The sequence below is a fragment of the Phalangium opilio genome, unplaced genomic scaffold (assembly GCF_054372755.1).
Source record: "Phalangium opilio isolate 3A_F unplaced genomic scaffold, DU_Popi_V2 ptg000056l_1, whole genome shotgun sequence".
NCBI classification, from domain to species: Eukaryota; Metazoa; Arthropoda; class Arachnida; order Opiliones; family Phalangiidae; genus Phalangium; species Phalangium opilio.
This window is the reverse complement of record NW_028324175.1, coordinates 3,565,742-3,593,289: the sequence shown is the minus strand read 5'-3', so window position 1 is coordinate 3,593,289 and position 27,548 is coordinate 3,565,742. Positions and strand designations below refer to the sequence as shown.

Here is a 27,548-nt window from a genome sequence, read left to right as displayed (position 1 = left end):
AAAGCCCAAAAATTAAATGCTCGTCAGGTATTGTGGAAAAACTCTGACATTTTACGTTACATCTGAGACGTCACAACACCGCTCCCGGGAGGGCTCGAACCACCAACCTTTCGGTTAACAGCTGAACGCGCTGACCATTGCGCCACTGAAGCCCAAAAATTAAATTTTCGTCAGGTATTGAGGTAAAACCTTGTCTTTTTACTTCACATCTGAGACCTCACAACACCGCTCCCGGATGGGCTCGAACCACCAACCTTTCGGTTAACAGCCGAACGCGCTAACCATTCGCCACGGACGCCCAAAAATTAAATGGTCGTCAGGTATTGTGGAAAAACTTTGGCTATTAACGTTACATTTGAGATCCAAAAACACCGCTCCCGGGTGGGCTCGAACCACCAACCTATTGGTTAACAGCCGAACGCGCTAACCATTGAGCCACGGAAGATCAGAAATTAAATGGTTGTCACGTATTGTGGAAAAGTTTTGACTTTTAACGCTACACCTGAGACCCCACAACACCTCTTCCGGGTGGGCTCGAACCACCAACCTTTCGATTAAGTGCTCGACGCGCTAATTATTGCGCCACGGAAGGCCAAAAATTAAATGTTCGTCAGGTATTGTGGAAAAACTCTGACATTTTACGTAACATCTGAGACGTCACAACACCGCTCCCGGATGGGCTCGAACCACCAACCTTTCGGTTAACAGCCGAACGCGCTAGCCATTGCGCCACGGACGCCCAAAAATTAAATGGTTGTCAGGTTTTGTTGAAAAGTTACGACTTTTCACGCTACATCTGAGACCCCACAAAACCTCTCTTTTGGGCTCGAACCACCAACCTTTCGGTCAACAGCTGAACGCGCTAACCATTGCGCCACGGAAGCCCAAAAATTAAATGGTCGTCAGGTATTGTGGAAAAACTTTGGCCATTTACGTTACATTTGAGATCCAAAAACACCGCTCCCGGGTGGGCTCGAACCACCAAGCTATTGGTTAACAGCCGAACGCGCTAACCATTGAGCCACGAAAGATCAGAAAATAAATGGTTATCACGTATTATGGAAAAAGTTTGACTTTTCACGCTACATCTGAGACCTCACAACACCTCTCCCGGGTGGGCTCGAACCACCAACCTTTCGATTAACAGCTGAACGCGCTAACCTTTGCGCCACGGAAGCCCAAAAAATAAATGCTCGTCAGGTATTGAGGTAAAACTTTGACTTTTTACTTCACATCCGAGACCTCACAACACCGCTCCCGGATGGGCTCGAACCACCAACCTTTCGATTATTAGCCGAACGCGCTAACCATTGAGCCACGGAAGCTCAGAAATTAAATGGTTGTCACGTATTGTGGAAACGTTTTGGCTTTTTACGCTACATCTGAGACCCCACATCACCTCTTCCGGGTGGGTTCGAACCACCAACCTTTCGATTAACAGCTGAACGCGCTAACCATTGCGCCACGGAAGCCCAAAAAATAAATGTTCGTCAGGTATTGTGGAAAAACTCTGACATTTTACGTTACATCTGAGACATCACAACACCGCTCCCGGATGGGCTAGAACCACCAACCTATTGGTTAACAGCCGAACGCGCTAACCATTGAGCCACGGAAGCTCAGAAATTAAATGGTTGTCAGGTATTGTTGAAAAGTTACGACTTTTCACGCTACATCTGAGACCCCACAAAACCTCTCTCGTTTGGGCTCGAACCACCAACCTTTCGGTTAACAGCTGAACGCGCTGACCATTGCGCCACTGAAGCCCAAAAAAAATGGTCGTCAGGTATTGCGGAAAAACTTTGGCTATTTACGTTACATTTGAGATCCAAAAACACCGCTCCCGGGTGGGCTCGAACCACCAACCTTTCGGTTAACAGCCGAACGCGCTAACCATTGCGCCACGGACGCCCAAAAAAAATGGTCGTCAGGTATTGCGGAAAAACTTTGGCTATTTACGTTACATTTGAGATCCAAAAACACCGCTCCCGGGTGGGCTCGAACCACCAAGCTATTGGTTAACAGCCGAACGCGCTAACCATTGAGCCACGAAAGATCAGAAAATAAATGGTTATCACGTATTATGGAAAAAGTTTGACTTTTCACGCTTCATCTGAGACCTCACAACACCTCTCCCGGGTGGGCTCGAACCACCAACCTTTCGATTAACAGCTGAACGCGCTAACCATTGCGCCACGCAAGCCCAAAAATTAAATGTTCGTCAGGTATTGTGGAAAAACTCTGACATTTTACGTTACATCTGAGACGTCACAACACTTCTCCCGGATAGGCTCGAACCACCAACCAATTGGTTAACAGCCGAACGCGCTAACCATTGAGCCACAGAAGCTCAGAAATTAAATGGTTGTTAGGTTTTGTGGATAAGTGTGACATTATGCTTTGTATTATTAGTAGGCCAGTTTATGAACAGCCCCATATTAGCTTAATGTCTATTATTTATCTAATCTCTCTTGTATAAAAAGGCCCCCTCTCTGTGTTAAAAATTCAGTCTATCTCGGACCTCGATCATGTATAAATCATTGTAAATAAAACCATAGTTTTAAAGTATCAACTCCTGTGTAGTCGTACAAACACACAACATGGTGTCAGAAGTTCGTTAATGTGGTATTTAGTCGCGCGATATCACGGTTAGCTTTAATTCGTTAATCAGTAATCGACTAGATTTGCGGTCTACCTCGACACGGAAAATGCAGAACGCCGCAGCCTTTCAAGTGCAACCGCCTTGCCAATTCAACTTTTCGAATTCCAATGAGTGGCCCCGATGGAGGAGGAGGTTCGAGAGATTCAGATCCGCGTCCGGTCTTAGTTCCAAGACAGGAGAGGAACAAGTCAACGCGTTAATATACATGATGGGCGACAAAGCTGATGACGTATTCTTGTCATTTACGTTTGCCACCGATGCAGAGAAGTCTGACTTCAATGTCGTTATGAATAAATTCGAAGGACATTTCATTCTCCGGAGGAACGTTATCTACGAGCGAGCAACCTTCAACTCACGAGTTCAGCAAGATGGCGAACCGGTAGAAGAGTTTATCACCGCGTGTCGAGCCCAGATTGAGAAATGTGCCTACGGAACTCTCCAAGACGAATTGCTGAGAGACCGAATAGTAGTCTGGGTGCGAGACAAAGCCCTGTCGGAAAAAATGCAATTAGACGGAAACCTTACACTGGAGAAAGCGATCTCAACCGCCCGCCATGCCGAAGAATTTCGCCGACAACAACAAGAATTAAACGCAGGAAGTTATAAAAACGGAACTCCGGCTGTTGTCGAAAAGCTTGGCTCTCGAAACACCTCTCAGACGAAGGAGAACAGGCGACCAAGAGCAACTCATCCTTCAAGACCAATTCAACGCGATCAAAAGGTTACTTCAGATACCTGCAAGAAATGCGGAATATTCGAGAATCACAATCGAGAGCGATGCCCAGCATATAGAGCAGTTTGCAGGAAGTGTAAGAAGATTGGCCGCTACGAGCGTGTGTGTCAAAGGTCAACCACCAACTACAATCGTGAGGTCACATCGCAAATGATCTCTGTGGATGAAGATGACTCAACGCCAATGGATACGTTCTTGGGAAAAGTCAGCAGCGACGAGATACAAGATCGTTGGATGGTAAACATTAGGATTAATGCAAAACAAGTTCAATTCAAGATAGATACCGGCGCGGACGTTTGCGTATTACCAGACTAGCTATACAAGGCGAAATTTCAAGACTTAGCACTGAATAAATCTGACCGACGTCTGTTTGGACCAGGGAAGACCTTGATTAACTGCAAAGGTTTCATTGAAGCCTACCTGTCAAGTAGAGATACCACCATCCATGACAAGGTCTATGTCATCGACCAATTGCAAGTTCCACTTCTAAGCCTCAGAGCAAGTGAAGACCTGAAAATAGTTCAAAGAATCGATGAGCTGCAACTCACGGAGACGAGTATAAGACCAAAGGACCATTATCCTCAACTATTTACCGGCTTAGGACGAGTCAAACGAAGCTACAAACTGAAGCTGAAACCGAACGCAGTACCGTATGCAGTGACGACTCCACGTCGAGTTGCGATTCCTTTGATGTCACAAGTCGAAGCTGAATTGAAACGAATGGTGGACTTGGGAGTAATCCGGAGAGTCGAGGACCCCACAGACTGGTGCGCTCCCATGGTGGTCGTGAGAAAGGATTCTGGCGAATTAAGGATATGCGTGGATTATACGCAACTGAATAACTACGTACAACGTGAACGGTACCAGATACCGGCTGTAGACCATACGCTTGGACGACTGGCTGGAGCCGAGATCTTCTCAAAACTTGATTGTAATTCCGGTTATTGGCAGATACCGCTACATCCGGACTCCATATTACTAACGACTTTCATGACGCCATTTGGAAGATATTGCTGCAATTGCCTGCCCTTTGGTTTAACATCTGCATCCGAGCACTACCAAAGCCAAATGTCTTCGTATATTGAAGGCGTCAAGAACACAGTTTGTCATCAGGACGACATTCTAGTATGGGGCAAGGACATGGCCGAACATGATGAAAACCTAAAGGAAGTTCTCGAAAGATTGAAAGACCAAGGAGTCACGCTCAATGAAAGGAAATGCCTCTTTGGAGTCAAAAGGATCAAGTTTTTGGGGCACGTAATAGACAGTGCCGGGATCAGTCCAGACGAGGAGAAGGTTCGAGCCATAGTCGAGATGAAATCACCATCTGATGTCGCAGAGCTACGTCGTCTATTAGGAATGGTAAATTATCTTGGAAAGTTCATTCCCCGAATGGCCGAGCAGCTTAAACCACTAAGTAGTCTATTGAGCACCAAGAACAGCTGGATTTGGGGCCCAAGTCAAGAAATGGCCTTCAAATACCTCAAGACGACGCTCATAAGTAAGCCTGTTTTGGGTATCTTCGATCTGAGGAAGCCAACAGTAGTATCCGCCGATGCGTCAAGCTATGGGATTGGAGCAATACTTCGACAAGAACAAGCCAATGGAACTTACAAAGTCATTGCCTATGCCTCGAAGACGTTATCCTCGACAGAACAACGCTATGCGCAGATCGAGAAGGAGGCGTATGCATTAACGTGGGCATGCCAGCGATTTGAGGATTTCATAACGGGTATAACAATAAAGCTAGAAACTGATCATCAGCCCCTTGTTTCCATATTGCATTCGAAACAACTGGACGATTTATCTCCGAGACTGCAAAGGCTACGTCTACGCATGATGCGATACTCGTACAAGGTCTCCTACGTGCCTGGAAAATCCTTAGTTGCCGCTGATACATTGTCTAGAGCTCCGTTGATAGACGTTGACGACAACGAGCTACAACAAGAAATTTCTGCTCACGTACAGTTAGTAATGATGAACCTACCCACTACAGATCCAAAGCTTGCGGAAATTCTTCATAAACAACAGGAAGATGCTACATGCAGAACATTACAACGTTACCTCGAACATGGATGGCCGGAGAAAAAACGCGTACACCGTAGTTGTAATGACTACTTCAGCTACAGGCATGAAATCACCATCCAAGACGGAATCATCATGAAAGGCAGCAGACTGCTCATTCCAAGTTCCATGCGTCCAGAAATAATGGATCGAATTCATCAAGGTCACATGGGAATCGTCAAATGTCGAGAAAGAGCCAAACAATCCGTCTGGTGGCCTGGAATTTCACGGGAAATCGAAGATAAGGTGAAAAGATGCGAACGATGACTCAAAGAATCAGTCAACTTTCATGAGCCCTTAAAGCCAACAAGCTTACCCGAACGACCATGGCAAGCAGTTGCCATAGATATGCTACATCATGGGGGAAAATGGTACCTGGTCATGATGGACTACTACTCAAAATATCTGGAATTGGCTCGAATGAAAGATCAAACTACAAAAACTGTCATCGAGATCATCGAAGATATATTTGCACGACACGGAATTCCAGAGGTGGTCCGCAGCGATAATGGCACTAATTTATCAGCGACAAGAACCTTGGAATTCATCGCATTCTCCAAGAAATATGGATTTCGATCTATCACGAGCAGCCCAAGATATCCTCAAAGTAATGGGTTCGCAGAAGCAGCAGTAAAGACAGCGAAATCCATTTTAAAGAAATCTGACAACATCCCTTTGGCACTCTTGGCGTACCGATCTACACCGACGTCCAATGGTTTCAGTCCAGCACAAATGCTTATGAGTCGCCATCTCCGAACAACGCTCCCATTATCGTCAAACATGCTTGTCCCGACGATCTTATCAGCAGAACGTATCAAAGAAACATCACTAACGCAGAAAAAAACTCAAACGAAATTACGACCAACGCCATAGAGTCAGAGAGCTACACAAATTAGATCTTGGGAAAAGGGTATGGATAACCGATTTACGCAAAGAAGGAACCGTTGTCGAGAAAGCAGAGGAGCCCCGATCATATATAATCGAGACGTCTAAAGGAAGGATTCGAAGAAACCGGTTCCATCTAGTTCCCCTACCGGACAGTCATCAAAATCACGGAATCAAGTCTTTCACTCCGGAATCAAGTATTGGCCCAGAGGACGTCATAGATCCACCAAACATCATTGATCGAGAGGAACCTGTCTCTGAGCCAGCCCACGACAATCATCCATGCAATGCTGAAAACATTCAAGATACCGACAGAGAGAACTTGCGAGCTGATCCATCTGAGTCCAATACCACGAGGTCACCGGAAAGTACGAATAAGAGAAAGACAAGAAGCAAATTGCCAAAAGACGACAAAGGGACAGTAACACGATCCGGAAGAATCTCAAAGCCATCGACTAAGTTAAATTTATAAAACGCATTCTTATTTGTATAAAAAAAGGGGATGTGACATTATGCTTTGTATTATTAGTAGGCCAGTTTATGAACAGCCCCATATTAGCTTAATGTCTATTATTTATCTAATCTCTCGTGTATAAAAAGGCCCCCTCTCTGTGTTAAAAATTCAGTCTATCTCGGACCTCGATCATGTATAAATCATTGTAAATAAAACCATAGTTTTAAAGTATCAACTCCTGTGTAGTCGTACAAACACACAACAATAAGTTATGACTTTTTACGTTACATCTGAGACCCTACAACACCTCTCCCAGGTGGGCTCGAACCACCATCCTTTCGGTTAACAGCCGAACGCGCTAACCATTGCGCCATGGAAGCCCAAAAATTAAATGGTAGTCAGGTATTGTGGAAAAACTTTGGCTTTCTACGTTACATTTGAGATCACACAACACCGCTCCCGGGTGGGCTCGAACCACCAACCTTTCGATTAACAGCTGGACGCGCTAATTATTGCGCCACGGAAGCCCAAAAATTAAATGTTCGTCAGGTATTGTGGAAAAACTCTGACATTTTACGTAACATCTGAGACGTCACAACACCGCTCCCGGATGGGCTCGAACCACCAACCTTTCGGTTAACAGCCGAACGCGCTAACCATTGCGCCACGGACGCCCAAAAAAAATGGTCGTCAGGTATTGTGGAAAAACTTTGGCTTTTTACGTTACATTAGAGATCCCTCAACACCGCTCCCGGGTGGGCTCGAACCACCAAACTTTCGGTTAACAGCCGAACGCGCTAACCATTGCGCAACGGAAGCCCAAATATTAAATGGTCGTCAGGTATTGAGGTAAAACTTTGTCTTTTTACTTCACATCTGAGACCTCACAACACCGCTCCCGGCTGGGCTCGAACCACCACCTTTCGGTTAACAGCCGAACGCGCTAACCATTGCGCCACGGACGCCCAAAAATTAAATGGTCGTCAGGTATTGTGGAAAAACTTTGGCTATTTACGTTACATTTGAGATCCCAAAACACCGCTCCCGGATGGCCTCGAACCACCAACCTTTCGATTAACAGCCGAACGCGCTAACATTGAGCCACGGAAGCCCAAAAATTAAATGTTCGTCAGGACAATAAATAAAAATGTACCTCGATTTTTAATAACATTTTCAAAATCGACGTTTCACGGCCAAAGAAGCATATTTTGAGTATTTCTACACTATTTTCAAATATAACCACTGAAACCATTATTTTTATACTTTTTGCTTTAATTCAAGCAATGTAACGATATTCATTCAAAAAACTGTTAAAATTCAATTTTCAATAAGAAATCGTATTCACGGATTTTGTGTCTTGAAGAAGAAAAACCTGCGATTTTTTCGGTACTTTTTTGAATGCATTTTTTTCTGGAGAAATTTTTGACCGAATTCAGCTTAATTCCAATAAAACACTCATTAAAAGTGATTTCATCTCGATTGAACAATAAATAAAAATGTACCTCGATTTTTAATAACATTTTCAAAATCGACGTAACTCGGCCTAAGATAAGGCCGTTGCCGAGAGTGCTAGTTAAAAATTCGAATTTAAATTAAGTGAGACAAATTAACCTTCATCTTTATAACCTTGACTTTTTACGTCACATCTGAGACCTCACAACACCGCTCCGGGATGGGGTCGAACCACCAACCTATTGGTTAACAGCCGAACGCGCTAACCATTGAGCCACGGAAGCTCAGAAATTAAATGGTTGTCAGGTATTGTGGAAAACCTTGACTTTTTACGTCATATCTGAGACCTCACAACACCGCTCCCGGATGGGCTCGAACCACCAACCTATTGGTTAACAGCCGAACGCGCTAACCATGGCGCCACGGAAGCCCAAAAGTTAAATGCTCGTCAGGTATTATGTAAAAACCTTGACTTTTTACGTCACATCTGAGACCTCACAACACCGCTCCCGGATGGGGTCGAACGACCAACCTATTGGTTAACAGCCGAACGCGCTAACCATTGCGCCACGGAAGCCCAAAAATTAAATGGTCGTCATTTATTGTGCAAACACTTTGGCTTTCTACGTTACATTTCAGATCCCACAACACCGCTCTCGGGTGGGCTCGAACCACCAACCTATTGGTTAACAGCCGAACGCGCTAACCATTGCGCCACGGAAGCCCAAAAGTTAAATGCTCGTCAGGTATTGTGTAAAAACCTTGACTTTCTACGTCACATCTGAGACCTCACAACACCGCTCCCGGATGGGCTCGAACCACCAACCTATTGGTTAACAGCCGAACGCGCTAACCATTGCGCCACGGAAGCCCAAAAGTTAAATGCTCGTCAGGTATTATGTAAAAACCTTGACTTTTTACGTCACATCTGAGACCTCACAACACCGCTCCCGGATGGGGTCGAACCACCAACCTATTGGTTAACAGCCGAACGCGCTAACCATTGCGCCACGGAAGCCCAAAAATTAAATGGTCGTCATTTATTGTGCAAAAACTTTGGCTTTCTACGTTACATTTCAGATCCCACAACACCGCTCCCGGGTGGGCTCGGACCACCAACCTATTGGTTAACAGCCGAACGCGCTAACCCTTGAGACACGGAAGCTCCGAAATTAAATGGTTGTCAGGTATTGTGGAAAACCTTGACTTTTTACGTCACATCTGAGACCTCACAACACGGCTCCCGGATGGGCTCGAACCACCAACCTATTGGTTAACAGCCGAACGTGCTAACCATTGCGCCACGGAAGCCCAAAAATTAAATGGTCGTCAGGTATTGTGGAAAAACTTTGGCTTTCTACGTTACATTTGAGACCCCACAACACCTTTCCCGGGTGGGCTCGAACCACCAACCTTTCGATTAACAGCTGAACGCGCTAACCATTGCGCCACGGGAGCCCAAAAATTAAATGCTCGTCAGGTATTGTGTAAAAACCTTGACTTTTTACGTCACATCTGAGACCTCACAACACCGCTCCCGGATGGGCTCGAACCACCAACCTATTGGTTAACAGCCGAACGCGCTAAACATAGCGCCACGGAAGCCCAAAAGTTAAATGCTCGTCAGGTATTGTGTAAAAACCTTGACTTTTTACGTCACATCTGAGACCTCACAACACCGCTCCCGGATGGGCTCGAACCACCAACCTATTGGTTAACAGCCGAACGCGCTAACCATTGCGCCACGGAAGCCCAAAAGTTAAATGCTCGTCAGGTATTGTGTAAAAACCTTGACTTTTTACGTCAAATCTGAGACCTCAAAACACCGCTCCCGGAAGGGGTCGAACCACCAACCTATTGGTTAACAGCCGAACGCGCTAACCACTGCGCCACGGAAGCCCAAAAATTAAATGGTCGTCATTTATTGTGCAAAAACTTTGGCTTTCTACGTTACATTTGAGATCCCACAACACCGCTCCCGGGTGGGCTCGAACCACCAACCTATTTGTTAACAGCCGAACGCGCTAACCATTGAGCCACGGAAGCTAAGAAATTAAATGGTTGTCAGGTATTGTGGAAAAACTTTGGCTTTCTACGTTACATTTGAGATCACACAACACCGCTCCCGGGTGGGCTCGAACCACCAACCTATTGGTTAACAGCCGAACGCGCTAACCATTGCGCCACGGAAGCCCAATATCTAAATGCTCGTCACTGTTGTGCAAAAAACTTGACTTTTTACGTCACATCTGAGACCTCACAACACCGCTCCCGGATGGGCTCGAACCACCAACCTATTGGTTAACAACCGAACGCGCTAACCATTGCGCCACGGAAGCCCAAAAGTTAAATGCTCGTCAGGTATTTTGTAAAAACCTTGACTTTTTACGTCACATCTTAGACCTCACAACACCGCTCCCGGATGGGCTCGAACCACCAACCTATTGGTTAACAGCCGAACGCGCTAACCATTGAGCCACGGAAGCTCAGAAATTAAATTGTTGTCAGGTATTGTGGAAAAACTTTGGCTTTCTACGTTACATTTGAGACCCCACAACACCTCTCCCGGGTGGGCTCGAACCACCAACCTTTCGATTAACAGCTGAACGCGGTAACCATTGTGCCACGGAAGCCCAAAAATTAAATGCTCGTCAGGTATTGTGTAAAAACTTTGACTTTTTACGTCACATCTGAGACCTCACAACACCGCTCCCGGATGGGCTCGAACCACCAACCTATTGGTTAACAGCCGAACGCGCTAACCATTGCGCCACGGAAGCCCAAAAATTAAATGGTCGTCAGGTATTGTGGAAAAACTTTGGCTTTCTACGTCACACTTGAGATCACACAACACCGCTCCCGGGTGGGCTCGAACCACCAACCTATTGGTTAACAGCTGAACGCGCTAACCATTGAGCCACGGAAGCTCAGAAATTAAACGGTTGTCAGGTATTGTGGAAAAACTTTGGGTTTTTACTTCACATCTGAGACCTCACAACACCGCTCCCGGATGGGCTCGAACCACCAACCTTTCGGTTAACAGCCGAACCATTATTTTTGTAATTTTTGCGTTAATTCAAGCAAATGTAACGATATTCATTCAACAAACTCTTAAAATTCAATTTTAAATAAGAAATCGTTGTCACGGATTTTGTATCTTGAAGAAAAAAAACATGCGATTTTTTCGGTACACTTTTGAATGCATTTTTTTCTGGAGAAATGTTTGACTGAATTCAGCTTAATTCCCTATAAAACACTCATTGAAAGTGATTTCATCTCGATTGAACAATAATTAAAAATTTACCTCGATTTTTAATAACATTTTCAAAATCGACGTTTCACGGCCAAAGAAGCTTACTTTGAGTATTTCTTCACTATTTTCAAATATGTTCACTGAAACCATTATTTTTATGCTTTTTGCTTTAATTCAAGCAAATGTAACGATATTCAATCAAAAAACTGTTAAAATTAAATTTTTCAATAAGAAATCGTTGTCACGGATTTTGTATCTTGAAGAAGAAAAACATGCGATTTTTTCGGTACTTTTTTGAATGCATTTTTTTCTGGAGAAATTTTTGACCGAATTCAGCTTAATTCCCTATAAAACACTCATTGAAAGTGATTTCATCTCGATTGAACAATAAATAAAAATGTACCTCGATTTTTAATAACATTTTCAAAATCGACGTAACTCGGCCTAAGAAAAACATTTTGAGTATTTGTTCACTGTTTTCAAATATAACCACTGAAACCATTATTTTTGTAATTTTTGCGTTAATTCAAGCAAATGTAACGATATTCATTCAACAAACTGTTAAAATTCAATTTTAAATAAGAAATCGTTGTCACGGATTTTGTATCTTGAAGAAGAAAAACATGCGATTTTTTCGGTACTTTTTTGAATGCATTTTTTTCTGGAGAAATTTTTGACCAAATTCAGCTTAATTCCCTATAAAACACTCAATAAAAGTGATTTCATCTCGATTGAACAATAAATAAAAATGTACCTCGATTTTTAATAACATTTTCAAAATCGACGTTTCACGGCCAAAGAAGCATATTTTGAGTATTTCTTCACTATTTTCAAAAATAACCACTGAAACCATTATTTTTATACTTTTTGCTTTAATTCAAGCAAATGTAACGATATTCATTTAACAAACTGTTAAAATTCAATTTTTCAATAAGAAATCGTTGTCACGGATTTTGTATCTTGAAGAAGAAAAACATGCGATTTTTTCGGTACTTTTTTGAATACATTTTTTTCTGGAGAAATTTTTGACCGAATTCAGCTTAATTCCCTATAAAACACTCATTGAAAGTGATTTCATCTCGATTGAACAATAAATAAAAATGTACCTCGATTTTTAATAACATTTTCAAAATCGACGTAACTCGGCCTAAGAAAAACATTTTGAGTATTTGTTCACTGTTTTCAAATATAACCACTGAAACCATTATTTTTGTAATTTTTGCGTTAATTCAAGCAAATGTAACGATATTCATTCAACAAACTGTTAAAATTCAATTTTAAATAAGAAATCGTTGTCACGGATTTTGTATCTTGAAGAAAAAAAACATGCGATTTTTTCGGTACTTTTTTGAATGCATTTTTTTCAGGAGAAATGTTTGACCGAATTCAGCTTAATTCCCTATAAAACACTCATTGAAAGTGATTTCATCTCGATTGAACAATAATTAAAAATTTACCTCGATTTTTAATAACATTTTCAAAATCGACGTTTCACGGCCAAAGAAGCTTACTTTGAGTATTTCTTCACTATTTTCAAATATGTTCACTGAAACCATTATTTTTATGCTTTTTGCTTTAATTCAAGCAAATGTAACGATATTCAATCAAAAAACTGTTAAAATTAAATTTTTCAATAAGAAATCGTTGTCACGGATTTTGTATCTTGAAGAAGAAAAACATGCGATTTTTTCGGTACTTTTTTGAATGCATTTTTTCTGGAGAAATTTTTGACCGAATTCAGCTTAATTCCCTATAAAACACTCATTGAAAGTGATTTCATCTCGATTGAACAATAAATAAAAATGTACCTCGATTTTTAATAACATTTTCAAAATCGACGTAACTCGGCCTAAGAAAAACATTTTGAGTATTTGTTCACTGTTTTCAAATATAACCACTGAAACCATTATTTTTGTAATTTTTGCGTTAATTCAAGCAAATGTAACGATATTCATTCAACAAACTGTTAAAATTCAATTTTAAATAAGAAATCGTTGTCACGGATTTTGTATCTTGAAGAAGAAAAACATGCGATTTTTTCGGTACTTTTTTGAATGCATTTTTTTCTGGAGAAATTTTTGACCAAATTCAGCTTAATTCCCTATAAAACACTCAATAAAAGTGATTTCATCTCGATTGAACAATAAATAAAAATGTACCTCGATTTTTAATAACATTTTCAAAATCGACGTTTCACGGCCAAAGAAGCATATTTTGAGTATTTCTTCACTATTTTCAAAAATAACCACTGAAACCATTATTTTTATACTTTTTGCTTTAATTCAAGCAAATGTAACGATATTCATTTAACAAACTGTTAAAATTCAATTTTAAATAAGAAATCGTTGTCACGGATTTTGTATCTTGAAGAAAAAAAACATGCGATTTTTTCGGTACTTTTTTGAATGCATTTTTTTCAGGAGAAATGTTTGACCGAATTCAGCTTAATTCCCTATAAAACACTCATTGAAAGTGATTTCATCTCGATTGAACAATAATTAAAAATTTACCTCGATTTTTAATAACATTTTCAAAATCGACGTTTCACGGCCAAAGAAGCTTACTTTGAGTATTTCTTCACTATTTTCAAATATGTTCACTGAAACCATTATTTTTATGCTTTTTGCTTTAATTCAAGCAAATGTAACGATATTCAACCAAAAAACTGTTAAAATTAAATTTTTCAATAAGAAATCGTTGTCACGGATTTTGTATCTTGAAGAAGAAAAACATGCGATTTTTTCGGTACTTTTTTGAATGCATTTTTTCTGGAGAAATTTTTGACCGAATTCAGCTTAATTCCCTATAAAACACTCATTGAAAGTGATTTCATCTCGATTGAACAATAAATAAAAATGTACCTCGATTTTTAATAACATTTTCAAAATCGACGTAACTCGGCCTAAGAAAAACATTTTGAGTATTTGTTCACTGTTTTCAAATATAACCACTGAAACCATTATTTTTGTAATTTTTGCGTTAATTCAAGCAAATGTAACGATATTCATTCAACAAACTGTTAAAATTCAATTTTAAATAAGAAATCGTTGTCACGGATTTTGTATCTTGAAGAAAAAAAACATGCGATTTTTTCGGTACTTTTTTGAATGCATTTTTTTCTGGAGAGATTTTTGACCGAATTCAACTTAATTCCCTACAAAACACTCAATAAAAGTGATTTCATCTCGATTGAACAATAAATAAAAATGTACCTCGATTATTAATAACATTTTCACAATCGACGTAACTCGACCTAAGAAAAACATTTTGAGTATTTGTTCACTGTTTTCAAATATAGCCACTGAAACCATTATTTTTGTAATTTTGGATCTCAAATGTAACGTAAATAGCCAAAGTTTTTCTACAATACCTGACGACCATTTAATTTTTGGGCTTCCGTGGCGCAATGGTTAGTGCGTTCATTTGTTAACCGAAAGGTTGGTGGTTCGAGCCCAAACGAGAGAGGATTTGTGGGGTCTCAGATGTAGCGTGAAAAGTCGTAACTTTTCAACAATACCTGACAACCATTTAATTTTTGGGCGTCCGTGGCGCAATGGCTAGCGCGTTCGGCTGTTAACCGAAAGGTTGGTGGTTCGAGCCCATCCGAGAGCGGTGTTGTGACGTCTCAGATGTTACGTAAAATGTCAGAGTTTTTCCACAATACCTGACGAACATTTAATTTTTGGGCTTCCGTGGCGCAGTAATTAGCGCGTCCAGCTCTTAATCGAAAGGTTGGTGGTTTGAGCCCACCCGGAAGAGGTGTTGTGGGGTCTCAGATGTAGCGTTAAAAGTCAAAACTTTTCCACAATACGTGACAACCATTTAATTTCTGATCTTCCGTGGCTCAATGGTTAGCGCGTTCGGCTGTTAACCAATAGGTTGGTGGTTCGAGCCCACCCGGGAGCGGTGTTTTTGGATCTCAAATGTAACGTAAATAGCCAAAGTTTTTCCACAATACCTGACGACCATTTAATTTTTGGGCGTCCGTGGCGAATGGTTAGCGCGTTCAGCTGTTAACCGAAAGGTTGGTGGTTCGAGCCCTCCCGGGAGCGGTGTTGTGACGTCTCAGATGTAACGTAAAATGTCAGAGTTTTTCCACAACACCTGACGAACATTTAACTTTTGGGCTTCCGTGGCGCAATGGTTAGCGCAATCAGCTGTTAATCGAAGGGTTGGTGGTTCGAGCCCGCCCGGAAGAGGTGTTGTGGGGTCTCAGATGTAACGTAAAATGTCAAAACTTTTCCACAATACGTGACAACCATTTAATTTCTGAGCTTCCGTGGCTCAATGGTTAGCGCGTTCGGCTGTCAATCGAAAGGTTGGTGGTTCGAGCCCATCCGGGAGCGGTGTTGTGAGGTCTCGGATGTGAAGTAAAAAGTCAAAGTTTTACCTCAATACCTGACGAAAATTTAATTTTTGGGCTTCAGTGGCGCAATGGTCAGCGCGTTCAGCTGTTAACCGAAAGGTTGGTGGTTCGAGCCCTCCCGGGAGCGGTGTTGTGACGTCTCAGATGTAACGTAAAATGTCAGAGTTTTTCCACAATACCTGACGAGCATTTAATTTTTGGGCTTCCGTGGCGCAATGGCTAGCGCGTTCGGCTGTTAACCGAAAGGTTGGTGGTTCGAGCCCATCCGGGAGCGGTGTTGTGACGTCTCAGATGTTACGTAAAATGTCAGAGTTTTTCCACAATACCTGACGAACATTTAATTTTTGGCCTTCCGTGGCGCAATAATTAGCGCGTCGAGCACTTAATCGAAAGGTTGGTGGTTCGAGCCCACCGGAAGAGGTGTTGTGGGGTCTCAGATGTAACGTAAAATGTCAGAGTTTTTCCACAATACCTGACGAACATTTAATTTTTGGGCTTCCGTGGCGCAATGGTTAGCGCGTTCAGCTGTTAATCGAAAGGTTGGTGGTTCGAGCCCACCCGGAAGAGGTGATGTGGGGTCTCAGATGTAGCGTAAAAAGTCAAAACTTTTCCACAATACGTGACAACCATTTAATTTCTGAGCTTCCGAGGCTCAATGGTTAGCGCGTTCGGCTGTTAATCGAAAGGTTGGTGGTTCGAGCCCATCCGGGAGCGGTGTTGTGAGGTCTCGGATGTGAAGTAAAAAGTCAAAGTTTTACCTCAATACCTGACGAAAATTTAATTTTTGGGCTTCAGTGGCGCAATGGTTAGCGCGTTCGGCTATTAACCAATAGGTTGGTGGTTCGAGCCCATCCGGGAGAAGTGTTGTGACGTCTCAGATGTAACGTAAAATGTCGGAGTTTTTCCACAATACCTGACGAACATTTAATTTTTGGGCTTCAGTGGCGCAATGGTCAGCGCGTTCAGCTGTTAACCGAAAGGTTGGTGGTTCGAGCCCAAACGAGAGAGGTTTTGTGGGGTCTCAGATGTAGCTTGAAAAGTCGTAACTTTTCATCAATACCTGACAACCATTCAATTTCTGAGCTTCCGTGGCTCAATGGTTAGCGCGTTCGGCTGTTAACCTATAGGTTGGAGGTTCTAGCCCATCCGGGAGCGGTGTTGTGATGTCTCAGATGTAACGTAAAATGTCAGAGTTTTTCCACAATACCTGACGAACATTTAATTTTTGGGCTTCCGTGGCGCAATGGTTAGCGCGTTCAGCTTTTAATCGAAAGGTTGGTGGTTCGAGCCCACCCGGAAGAGGTGTTGTGGGGTCTCAGATGTAGCGTAAAAAGTCAAAACTTTTCCACAATACGTGACAACCATTTAATTTCTGAGCTTCCGTGGCTCAATGGTTAGCGCGTTCGGCTGTCAATCGAAAGGTTGGTGGTTCGATCCCATCCGGGAGCGGTGTTGTGAGGTCTCGGATGTGAAGTAAAAAGTCATAGTTTTACCTCAATACCTGACGAAAATTTAATTTTTGGGCTTCCGTGGCGCAATGGTTAGCGCGTTCAGCTGTTAATCGAAAGGTTGGTGGTTCGAGCCCACCCGGGAGAGGTGTTGTGAGGTCTCAGATGTAGCGTGAAAAGTCAAACTTTTTCCATAATACGTGATAACCATTTATTTTCTGATCTTTCGTGGCTCAATGGTTAGCGCGTTCGGCTGTTAACCAATAGCTTGGTGGTTCGAGCCCACCCGGGAGCGGTGTTTTTGGATCTCAAATGTAACGTAAATAGCCAAAGTTTTTCTACAATACCTGACGACCATTTAATTTTTGGGCTTCCGTGGCGCAATGGTTAGTGCGTTCAGCTGTTAACCGAAAGGTTGGTGGTTCGAGCCCAAACGAGAGAGGATTTGTGGGGTCTCAGATGTAGCGTGAAAAGTCGTAACTTTTCAACAATACCTGACAACCATTTAATTTTTGGGCGTCCGTGGCGCAATGGTTAGCGCGTTCGGCTGTTAACCGAAAGGTTGGTGGTTCGAGCCCATCCGGGAGCGGTGTTGTGACGTCTCAGATGTTACGTAAAATGTCAGAGTTTTTCCACAATACCTGACGAACATTTAATTTTTGGGCTTCCGTGGCGCAATAATTAGCGCGTCCAGCTGTTTATCGAAAGGTTGGTGGTTCGAGCCCACCCGGGAGCGGTGTTGTGTGATCTCAAATGTAACGTAGAAAGCCAAAGTTTTTCCACAATACCTGACTACCATTTAATTTTTGGGCTTCCATGGCGCAATGGTTAGCGCGTTCGGCTGTTAACCGAAAGGATGGTGGTTCGAGCCCACCTGGGAGAGGTGTTGTAGGGTCTCAGATGTAACGTAAAAAGTCATAACTTATTGTTGTGTGTTTGTACGACTACACAGGAGTTGATACTTTAAAACTATGGTTTTATTTACAATGATTTATACATGATCGAGGTCCGAGATAGACTGAATTTTTAACACAGAGAGGGGGCCTTTTTATACACGAGAGATTAGATAAATAATAGACATTAAGCTAATATGGGGCTGTTCATAAACTGGCCTACTAATAATACAAAGCATAATGTCACATCCCCTTTTTTTATACAAATAAGAATGCGTTTTATAAATTTAACTTAGTCGATGGCTTTGAGATTCTTCCGGATCGTGTTACTGTCCCTTTGTAGTCTTTTGGCAATTTGCTTCTTGTCTTTCTCTTATTCGTACTTTCCGGTGACCTCGTGGTATTGGACTCAGATGGATCAGCTCGCAAGTTCTCTCTGTCGGTATCTTGAATGTTTTCAGCATTGCATGGATGATTGTCGTGGGCTGGCTCAGAGACAGGTTCCTCTCGATCAATGATGTTTGGTGGATCTATGACGTCCTCTGGGCCAATACTTGATTCCGGAGTGAAAGACTTGATTCCGTGATTTTGATGACTGTCCGGTAGGGGAACTAGATGGAACCGGTTTCTTCGAATCCTTCCTTTAGACGTCTCGATTATATATGATCGGGGCTCCTCTGCTTTCTCGACAACGGTTCCTTCTTTGCGTAAATCGGTTATCCATACCCTTTTCCCAAGATCTAATTTGTGTAGCTCTCTGACTCTATGGCGTTGGTCGTAATTTAGTTTGATTTTTTTTCTGCGTTAGTGATGTTTCTTTGATACGTTCTGCTGATAAGATCGTCGGGACAAGCATGTTTGACGGTAATGGGAATGTTGTTCGGAGATGGCGACTCAAAAGCATTTGTGCTGGACTGAAACCATTGGACGTCGGTGTAGATCGGTACGCCAAGAGTGCCAAAGGGATGTTGTCAGATTTCTTTAAAATGGATTTCGCTGTCTTTACTGCTGCTTCTGCGAACCCATTACTTTGAGGATATCTTGGGCTGCTCGTGAGAGATCGAAATCCATATTTCTTGGAGAATGCGATGAATTCCAAGGTTCTTGTCGCTGATAAATTAGTTCCATTATCGCTGCGGACCACCTCTGGAATTCCGTGTCGTGCAAATATATCTTCGATGAGCTCGATGACAGTTTTTGTAGTTTGATCTTTCATTCGAGCCAATTCCAGATATTTTGAGTAGTAGTCCATCATGACCAGGTACCATTTTCCCCCATGATGTAGCATATCTATGGCAACTGCTTGCCATGGTCGTTCGGGTAAGCTTGTTGGCTTTAAGGGCTCATGAAAGTTGACTGATTCTTTGAGTCATCGTTCGCATCTTTTCACCTTATCTTCGATTTCCCGTGAAATTCCAGGCCACCAGACGGATTGTTTGGCTCTTTCTCGACATTTGACGATTCCCATGTGACCTTGATGAATTCGATCCATTATTTCTGGACGCATGGAACTTGGAATGAGCAGTCTGCTGCCTTTCATGATGATTCCGTCTTGGATGGTGATTTCATGCCTGTAGCTGAAGTAGTCATTACAACTACGGTGTACGCGTTTTTTCTCCGGCCATCCATGTTCGAGATAACGTTGTAATGTTCTGCATGTAGCATCTTCCTGTTGTTTATGAAGAATTTCCGCAAGCTTTGGATCTGTAGTGGGTAGGTTCATCATTACTAACTGTACGTGAGCAGAAATTTCTTGTTGTAGCTCGTTGTCGTCAACGTCTATCAACGGAGCTCTAGACAATGTATCAGCGGCAACTAAGGATTTTCCAGGCACGTAGGAGACCGTGTACGAGTATCGCATCATGCGTAGACGTAGCCTTTGCAGTCTCGGAGATAAATCGTCCAGTTGTTTCGAATGCAATATGGAAACAAGGGGCTGATGATCAGTTTCTAGCTTTATTGTTATACCCGTTATGAAATCCTCAAATCGCTGGCATGCCCACGTTAATGCATACGCCTCCTTCTCGATCTGCGCATAGCGTTGTTCTGTCGAGGATAACGTCTTCGAGGCATAGGCAATGACTTTGTAAGTTCCATTGGCTTGTTCTTGTCGAAGTATTGCTCCAATCCCATAGCTTGACGCATCGGCGGATACTACTGTTGGCTTCCTCAGATCGAAGATACCCAAAACAGGCTTGCTTGTGAGCGTCGTCTTGAGGTATTTGAAGGCCATTTCTTGACTTGGGCCCCAAATCCAGCTGTTCTTGGTGCTCAATAGACTACTTAGTGGTTTAAGCTGCTCGGCCATTCGGGGAATGAACTTTCCAAGATAATTTACCATTCCTAATAGACGACGTAGCTCTGCGACATCAGATGGTGATTTCATCTCGACTATGGCTCGAACCTTCTCCTCGTCTGGACTGATCCCGGCACTGTCTATTACGTGCCCCAAAAACTTGATCCTTTTGACTCCAAAGAGGCATTTCCTTTCATTGAGCGTGACTCCTTGGTCTTTCAATCTTTCGAGAACTTCCTTTAGGTTTTCATCATGTTCGGCCATGTCCTTGCCCCATACTAGAATGTCGTCCTGATGACAAACTGTGTTCTTGACGCCTTCAATATACGAAGACATTTGGCTTTGGTAGTGCTCGGATGCAGATGTTAAACCAAAGGGCAGGCAATTGCAGCAATATCTTCCAAATGGCGTCATGAAAGTCGTTAGTAATATGGAGTCCGGATGTAGCGGTATCTGCCAATAACCGGAATTACAATCAAGTTTTGAGAAGATCTCGGCTCCAGCCAGTCGTCCAAGCGTATGGTCTACAGCCGGTATCTGGTACCGTTCACGTTGTACGTAGTTATTCAGTTGCGTATAATCCACGCATATCCTTAATTCGCCAGAATCCTTTCTCACGACCACCATGGGAGCGCACCAGTCTGTGGGGTCCTCGACTCTCCGGATTACTCCCAAGTCCACCATTCGTTTCAATTCAGCTTCGACTTGTGACATCAAAGGAATCGCAACTCGACGTGGAGTCGTCACTGCATACGGTACTGCGTTCGGTTTCAGCTTCAGTTTGTAGCTTCGTTTGACTCGTCCTAAGCCGGTAAATAGTTGAGGATAATGGTCCTTTGGTCTTATACTCGTCTCCGTGAGTTGCAGCTCATCGATTCTTTGAACTATTTTCAGGTCTTCACTTGCTCTGAGGCTTAGAAGTGGAACTTGCAATTGGTCGATGACATAGACCTTGTCATGGATGGTGGTATCTCTACTTGACAGGTAGGCTTCAATGAAACCTTTGCAGTTAATCAAGGTCTTCCCTGGTCCAAACAGACGTCGGTCAGATTTATTCAGTGCTAAGTCTTGAAATTTCGCCTTGTATAGCTAGTCTGGTAATACGCAAACGTCCGCGCCGGTATCTATCTTGAATTGAACTTGTTTTGCATTAATCCTAATGTTTAACATCCAACGATCTTGTATCTCGTCGCTGCTGACTTTTCCCAAGAACGTATCCATTGGCGTTGAGTCATCTTCATCCACAGAGATCATTTGCGATGTGACCTCACGATTGTAGTTGGTGGTTGACCTTTGACACACACGCTCGTAGCGGCCAATCTTCTTACACTTCCTGCAAACTGCTCTATATGCTGGGCATCGCTCTCGATTGTGTTTCTCGAATATTCCGCATTTCTTGCAGGTATCTGAAGTAACCTTTTGATCGCGTTGAATTGGTCTTGAAGGATGAGTTGCTCTTGGTCGCCTGTTCTCCTTCGTCTGAGAGGTGTTTCGAGAGCCAAGCTTTTCGACAACAGCCGGAGTTCCGTTTTTATAACTTCCTGCGTTTAATTCTTGTTGTTGTCGGCGAACTTCTTCGGCATGGCGGGCGGTTGAGATCGCTTTCTCCAGTGTAAGGTTTCCGTCTAATTGCATTTTTTCCGACAGGGCTTTGTCTCGCACCCAGACTACTATTCGGTCTCTCAGCAATTCGTCTTGGAGAGTTCCGTAGGCACATTTCTCAATCTGGGCTCGACACGCGGTGATAAACTCTTCTACCGGTTCGCCATCTTGCTGAACTCGTGAGTTGAAGGTTGCTCGCTCGTAGATAACGTTCCTCCGGAGAATGAAATGTCCTTCGAATTTATTCATAACGACATTGAAGTCAGACTTCTCTGCATCGGTGGGAAACGTAAATGACAAGAATACGTCATCAGCTTTGTCGCCCATCATGTATATTAACGCGTTGACTTGTTCCTCTCCTGTCTTGGAACTAAGACCGGACGCGGATCTGAATCTCTCGAACCTCCTCCTCCATCGGGGCCACTCATTGGAATTCGAAAAGTTGAATTGGCAAGGCGGTTGCACTTGAAAGGCTGCGGCGTTCTGCATTTTCCGTGTCGAGGTAGACCGCAAATCTAGTCGATTACTGATTAACGAATTAAAGCTAACCGTGATATCGCGCGACTAAATACCACATTAACGAACTTCTGACACCATGTTGTGTGTTTGTACGACTACACAGGAGTTGATACTTTAAAACTATGGTTTTATTTACAATGATTTATACATGATCGAGGTCCGAGATAGACTGAATTTTTAACACAGAGAGGGGGCCTTTTTATACAAGAGAGATTAGATAAATAATAGACATTAAGCTAATATGGGGCTGTTCATAAACTGGCCTACTAATAATACAAAGCATAATGTCACACTTATCCACAAAACCTAACAACCATTTAATTTCTGAGCTTCTGTGGCTCAATGGTTAGCGCGTTCGGCTGTTAACCAATTGGTTGGTGGTTCGAGCCTATCCGGGAGAAGTGTTGTGACGTCTCAGATGTAACGTAAAATGTCAGAGTTTTTCCACAATACCTGACGAACATTTAATTTTTGGGCTTGCGTGGCGCAATTGTTAGCGCGTTCAGCTGTTAATCGAAAGGTTGGTGGTTCGAGCCCACCCGCGAGAGGTGTTGTGAGGTCTCAGATGAAGCGTGAAAAGTCAAACTTTTTCCATAATACGTGATAACCATTTATTTTCTGATCTTTCGTGGCTCAATGGTTAGCGCGTTCGGCTGTTAACTAATAGCTTGGTGGTTCGAGCCCACCCGGGAGCGGTGTTTTTGGATCTCAAATGTAACGTAAATAGCCAAAGTTTTTCCGCAATACCTGACGACCATTTTTTTTGGGCGTCCGTGGCGCAATGGTTAGCGCGTTCGGCTGTTAACCGAAAGGTTGGTGGTTCGAGCCCACCGGGGAGCGGTGTTTTTGGATCTCAAATGTAACGTAAATAGCCAAAGTTTTTCCGCAATACCTGACGACCATTTTTTTTGGGCTTCAGTGGCGCAATGGTCAGCGCGTTCAGCTGTTAACCGAAAGGTTGGTGGTTCGAGCCCAAACGAGAGAGGTTTTGTGGGGTCTCAGATGTAGCGTGAAAAGTCGTAACTTTTCAACAATACCTGACAACCATTTAATTTCTGAGCTTCCGTGGCTCAATGGTTAGCGCGTTCGGCTGTTAACCAATAGGTTGGTGGTTCTAGCCCATCCGGGAGCGGTGTTGTGATGTCTCAGATGTAACGTAAAATGTCAGAGTTTTTCCACAATACCTGACGAACATTTATTTTTTGGGCTTCCGTGGCGCAATGGTTAGCGCGTTCAGCTGTTAATCGAAAGGTTGGTGGTTCGAGCCCACCCGGAAGAGGTGATGTGGGGTCTCAGATGTAGCGTAAAAAGCCAAAACTTTTCCACAATACGTGACAACCATTTAATTTCTGAGCTTCCGTGGCTCAATGGTTAGCGCGTTCGGCTGTTAATCGAAAGGTTGGTGGTTCGAGCCCATCCGGGAGCGGTGTTGTGAGGTCTCGGATGTGAAGTAAAAAGTCAAAGTTTTACCTCAATACCTGACGAGCATTTATTTTTTGGGCTTCCGTGGCGCAATGGTTAGCGCGTTCAGCTGTTAATCGAAAGGTTGGTGGTTCGAGCCCACCCGGGAGAGGTGTTGTGAGGTCTCAGATGTAGCGTGAAAAGTCAAACGTTTTCCATAATACGTGATAACCATTTATTTTCTGATCTTTCGTGGCTCAATGGTTAGCGCGTTCGGCTGTTAACCAATAGCTTGGTGGTTCGAGCCCACCCGGGAGCGGTGTTTTTGGATCTCAAATGTAACGTAAATGGCCAAAGTTTTTCCACAATACCTGACGACCATTTAATTTTTGGGCTTCCGTGGCGCAATGGTTAGCGCGTTCAGCTGTTAACCGAAAGGTTGGTGGTTCGAGCCCAAAAGAGAGGTTTTGTGGGGTCTCAGATGTAGCGTGAAAAGTCGTAACTTTTCAACAAAACCTGACAACCATTTAATTTTTGGGCGTCCGTGGCGCAATGGCTAGCGCGTTCGGCTGTTAACCGAAAGGTTGGTGGTTCGAGCCCATCCGGGAGCGGTGTTGTGACGTCTCAGATGTTACGTAAAATGTCAGAGTTTTTCCACAATACCTGACGAACATTTAATTTTTGGCCTTCCGTGGCGCAATATTTAGCGCGTCGAGCACTTAATCGAAAGGTTGGTGGTTCGAGCCCACCCGGAAGAGGTGTTGTGGGGTCTCAGACGTAGCGTTAAAAGTCAAAACTTTTCCACAATACGTGACAACCATTTAATTTCTGATCTTCCGTGGCTCAATGGTTAGCGCGTTCGGCTGTTAACCAATAGGTTGGTGGTTCGAGCCCACACGGGAGCGGTGTTTTTGGATCTCAAATGTAACGTAAATAGCCAAAGTTTTTCCACAATACCCGACGACCATTTAATTTTTGGGCGTCCGTGGCGAATGGTTAGCGCGTTCGGCTGTTAACCGAAAGGTTGGTGGTTCGAGCCCATCCGGGAGCGGTGTTGTGAGGTCTCAGATGTGAAGTAAAAAGACAAGGTTTTACCTCAATACCTGACGAAAATTTAATTTTTGGGCTTCAGTGGCGCAATGGTCAGCGCGTTCAGCTGTTAACCGAAAGGTTGGTGGTTCGAGCCCTCCCGAGAGCGGTGTTGTGACGTCTCAGATGTAACGTAAAATGTCAGAGTTTTTCCACAATACCTGACGAGCATTTAATTTTTGGGCTTCCGTGGCGCAATGGTTAGCGCGTTCAGCTGTTAATCGAAAGGTTGGTATTCGAGCCCACCCGGGAGAGGTGTTGTGAGGTCTCAGATGAAGCGTGAAAAGTCAAACTTTTTCCATAATACGTGATAACCATTTATTTTCTGATCTTTCGTGGCTCAATGGTTAGCGCGTTCGGCTGTTAACCGAAAAGTTGGTGGTTCGAGCCCATCCGGGAGCGGTGTTGTGAGGCCTCAGATGTGAAGTAAAAAGTCAAAGTTTTACCTCAATACCTGACGAAAATTTAATTTTTGGGCTTCAGTGGCGCAATGGTTAGCGCGTTCGGCTATTAACCAATAGGTTGGTGGTTCGAGCCCATCCGGGAGAAGTGTTGTGACGTCTCAGATGTAACGTAAAATGTCGGAGTTTTTCCACAATACCTGACGAACGTTTAATTTTTGGGCTTCAGTGGCGCAATGGTCAGCGCGTTCAGCTGTTAACCGAAAGGTTGGTGGTTCGAGCCCAAACGAGAGCGGTTTTGTGGGGTCTCAGATGTAGCTTGAAAAGTCGTAACTTTTCATCAATACCTGACAACCATTTAATTTCTGAGCTTCCGTGGCTCAATGGTTAGCGCGTTCGGCTGTTAACCTATAGGTTGGAGGTTCTAGCCCATCCGGGAGCGGTGTTGTGATGTCTCAGATGTAACGTAAAATGTCAGAGTTTTTCCACAATACCTGACGAACATTTAATTTTTGGGCTTCCGTGGCGCAATGGTTAGCGCGTTCAGCTGTTAATCGAAAGGTTGGTGGTTCGAGCCCACCCGGAAGAGGTGTTGTGGGGTCTCAGATGTAGCGTAAAAAGTCAAAACTTTTCCACAATACGTGACAACCATTTAATTTCTGAGCTTCCGTGGCTCAATGGTTAGCGCGTTCGGCTGTCAATCGAAAGGTTGGTGGTTCGATCCCATCCGGGAGCGGGGTTGTGAGGTCTCGTATGTGAAGTAAAAAGTCATAGTTTTACCTCAATACCTGACGAAAATTTAATTTTTGGGCTTCCGTGGCGCAATGGTTAGCGCGTTCAGCTGTTAATCGAAAGGTTGGTATTCGAGCCCACCCGGGAGAGGTGTTGTGAGGTCTCAGATGAAGCGTGAAAAGTCAAACTTTTTCCATAATACGTGATAACCATTTATTTTCTGATCTTTCGTGGCTCAATGGTTAGCGCGTTCGGCTGTTAACCAATAGCTTGGTGGTTCGAGCCCACCCGGGAGCGGTGTTTTTGGATCTCAAATGTAACGTAAATAGCCAAAGTTTTTCCGCAATACCTGACGAAAATTTAATTTTTGGGCTTCAGTGGCGCAATGGTTAGCGCGTTCGGCTATTAACCAATAGGTTGGTGGTTCGAGCCCATCCGGGAGAAGTGTTGTGACGTCTCAGATGTAACGTAAAATGTCGGAGTTTTTCTACAATACCTGACGAACATTTAATTTTTGGGCTTCAGTGGCGCAATGGTCAGCGCGTTCAGCTGTTAACCGAAAGGTTGGTGGTTCGAGCCCAAACGAGAGAGGTTTTGTGGGGTCTCAGATGTAGCTTGAAAAGTCGTAACTTTTCATCAATACCTGACAACCATTTAATTTCTGAGCTTCCGTGGCTCAATGGTTAGCGCGTTCGGCTGTTAACCTATAGGTTGGAGGTTCTAGCCCATCCGGGAGCGGTGTTGTGATGTCTCAGATGTAACGTAAAATGTCAGAGTTTTTCCACAATACCTGACGAACATTTAATTTTTGGGCTTCCGTGGCGCAATGGTTAGCGCGTTCAGCTGTTAATCGAAAGGTTGGTGGTTCGAGCCCACCCGGAAGAGGTGTTGTGGGGTCTCAGATGTAGCGTAAAAAGTCAAAACTTTTCCACAATACGTGACAACCATTTAATTTCTGAGCTTCCGTGGCTCAATGGTTAGCGCGTTCGGCTGTCAATCGAAAGGTTGGTGGTTCGATCCCATCCGGGAGCGGTGTTGTGAGGTCTCGGATGTGAAGTAAAAAGTCATAGTTTTACCTCAATACCTGACGAAAATTTAATTTTTGGGCTTCCGTGGCGCAATGGTTAGCGCGTTCGGCTGTTAACCGAAAGGTTGGTGGTTCGAGCCCACCCGGGAGAGGTGTTGTGAGGTCTCAGATGTAGCGTGAAAAGTCAAACTTTTTCCATAATACGTGATAACCATTTATTTTCTGATCTTTCGTGGCTCAATGGTTAGCGCGTTCGGCTGTTAACCAATAA

At 43.5% G+C, this 27,548-nt stretch overlaps 1 protein-coding gene and 5 non-coding genes across 6 annotated transcripts; 4 read left to right on the top strand and 2 right to left on the bottom strand.

Moving 5' to 3' along the window:
• Window positions 1–1,252: 1,252 nt before the first annotated feature.
• TRNAI-AAU (transfer RNA isoleucine (anticodon AAU)) lies at window positions 1,253–1,325 on the bottom strand. Its single transcript has one exon. It is a non-coding gene; the product is annotated as a tRNA-Ile (tRNA).
• Window positions 1,326–15,776: 14,451 nt separating this feature from the next.
• TRNAD-GUC (transfer RNA aspartic acid (anticodon GUC)) lies at window positions 15,777–15,849 on the top strand. The gene has a single exon. It is a non-coding gene; the product is annotated as a tRNA-Asp (tRNA).
• A 1,396-nt stretch (window positions 15,850–17,245) lies between these two features.
• TRNAD-GUC (transfer RNA aspartic acid (anticodon GUC)) lies at window positions 17,246–17,318 on the top strand. Its single transcript has one exon. It is a non-coding gene; the product is annotated as a tRNA-Asp (tRNA).
• A 4,277-nt stretch (window positions 17,319–21,595) lies between these two features.
• On the bottom strand, window positions 21,596–22,597 carry LOC149668004 (uncharacterized). Its single transcript, XM_089840934.1, has one exon. It carries the CDS (start codon window positions 22,595–22,597, stop codon window positions 21,596–21,598), a length of 1,002 nt encoding a protein of 333 aa, XP_089697060.1.
• A 3,584-nt stretch (window positions 22,598–26,181) lies between these two features.
• TRNAD-GUC (transfer RNA aspartic acid (anticodon GUC)) lies at window positions 26,182–26,254 on the top strand. The gene has a single exon. It is a non-coding gene; the product is annotated as a tRNA-Asp (tRNA).
• Window positions 26,255–27,209: 955 nt separating this feature from the next.
• TRNAD-GUC (transfer RNA aspartic acid (anticodon GUC)) lies at window positions 27,210–27,282 on the top strand. Its single transcript has one exon. It is a non-coding gene; the product is annotated as a tRNA-Asp (tRNA).
• The last annotated feature ends 266 nt before the right edge of the window (window positions 27,283–27,548 follow it).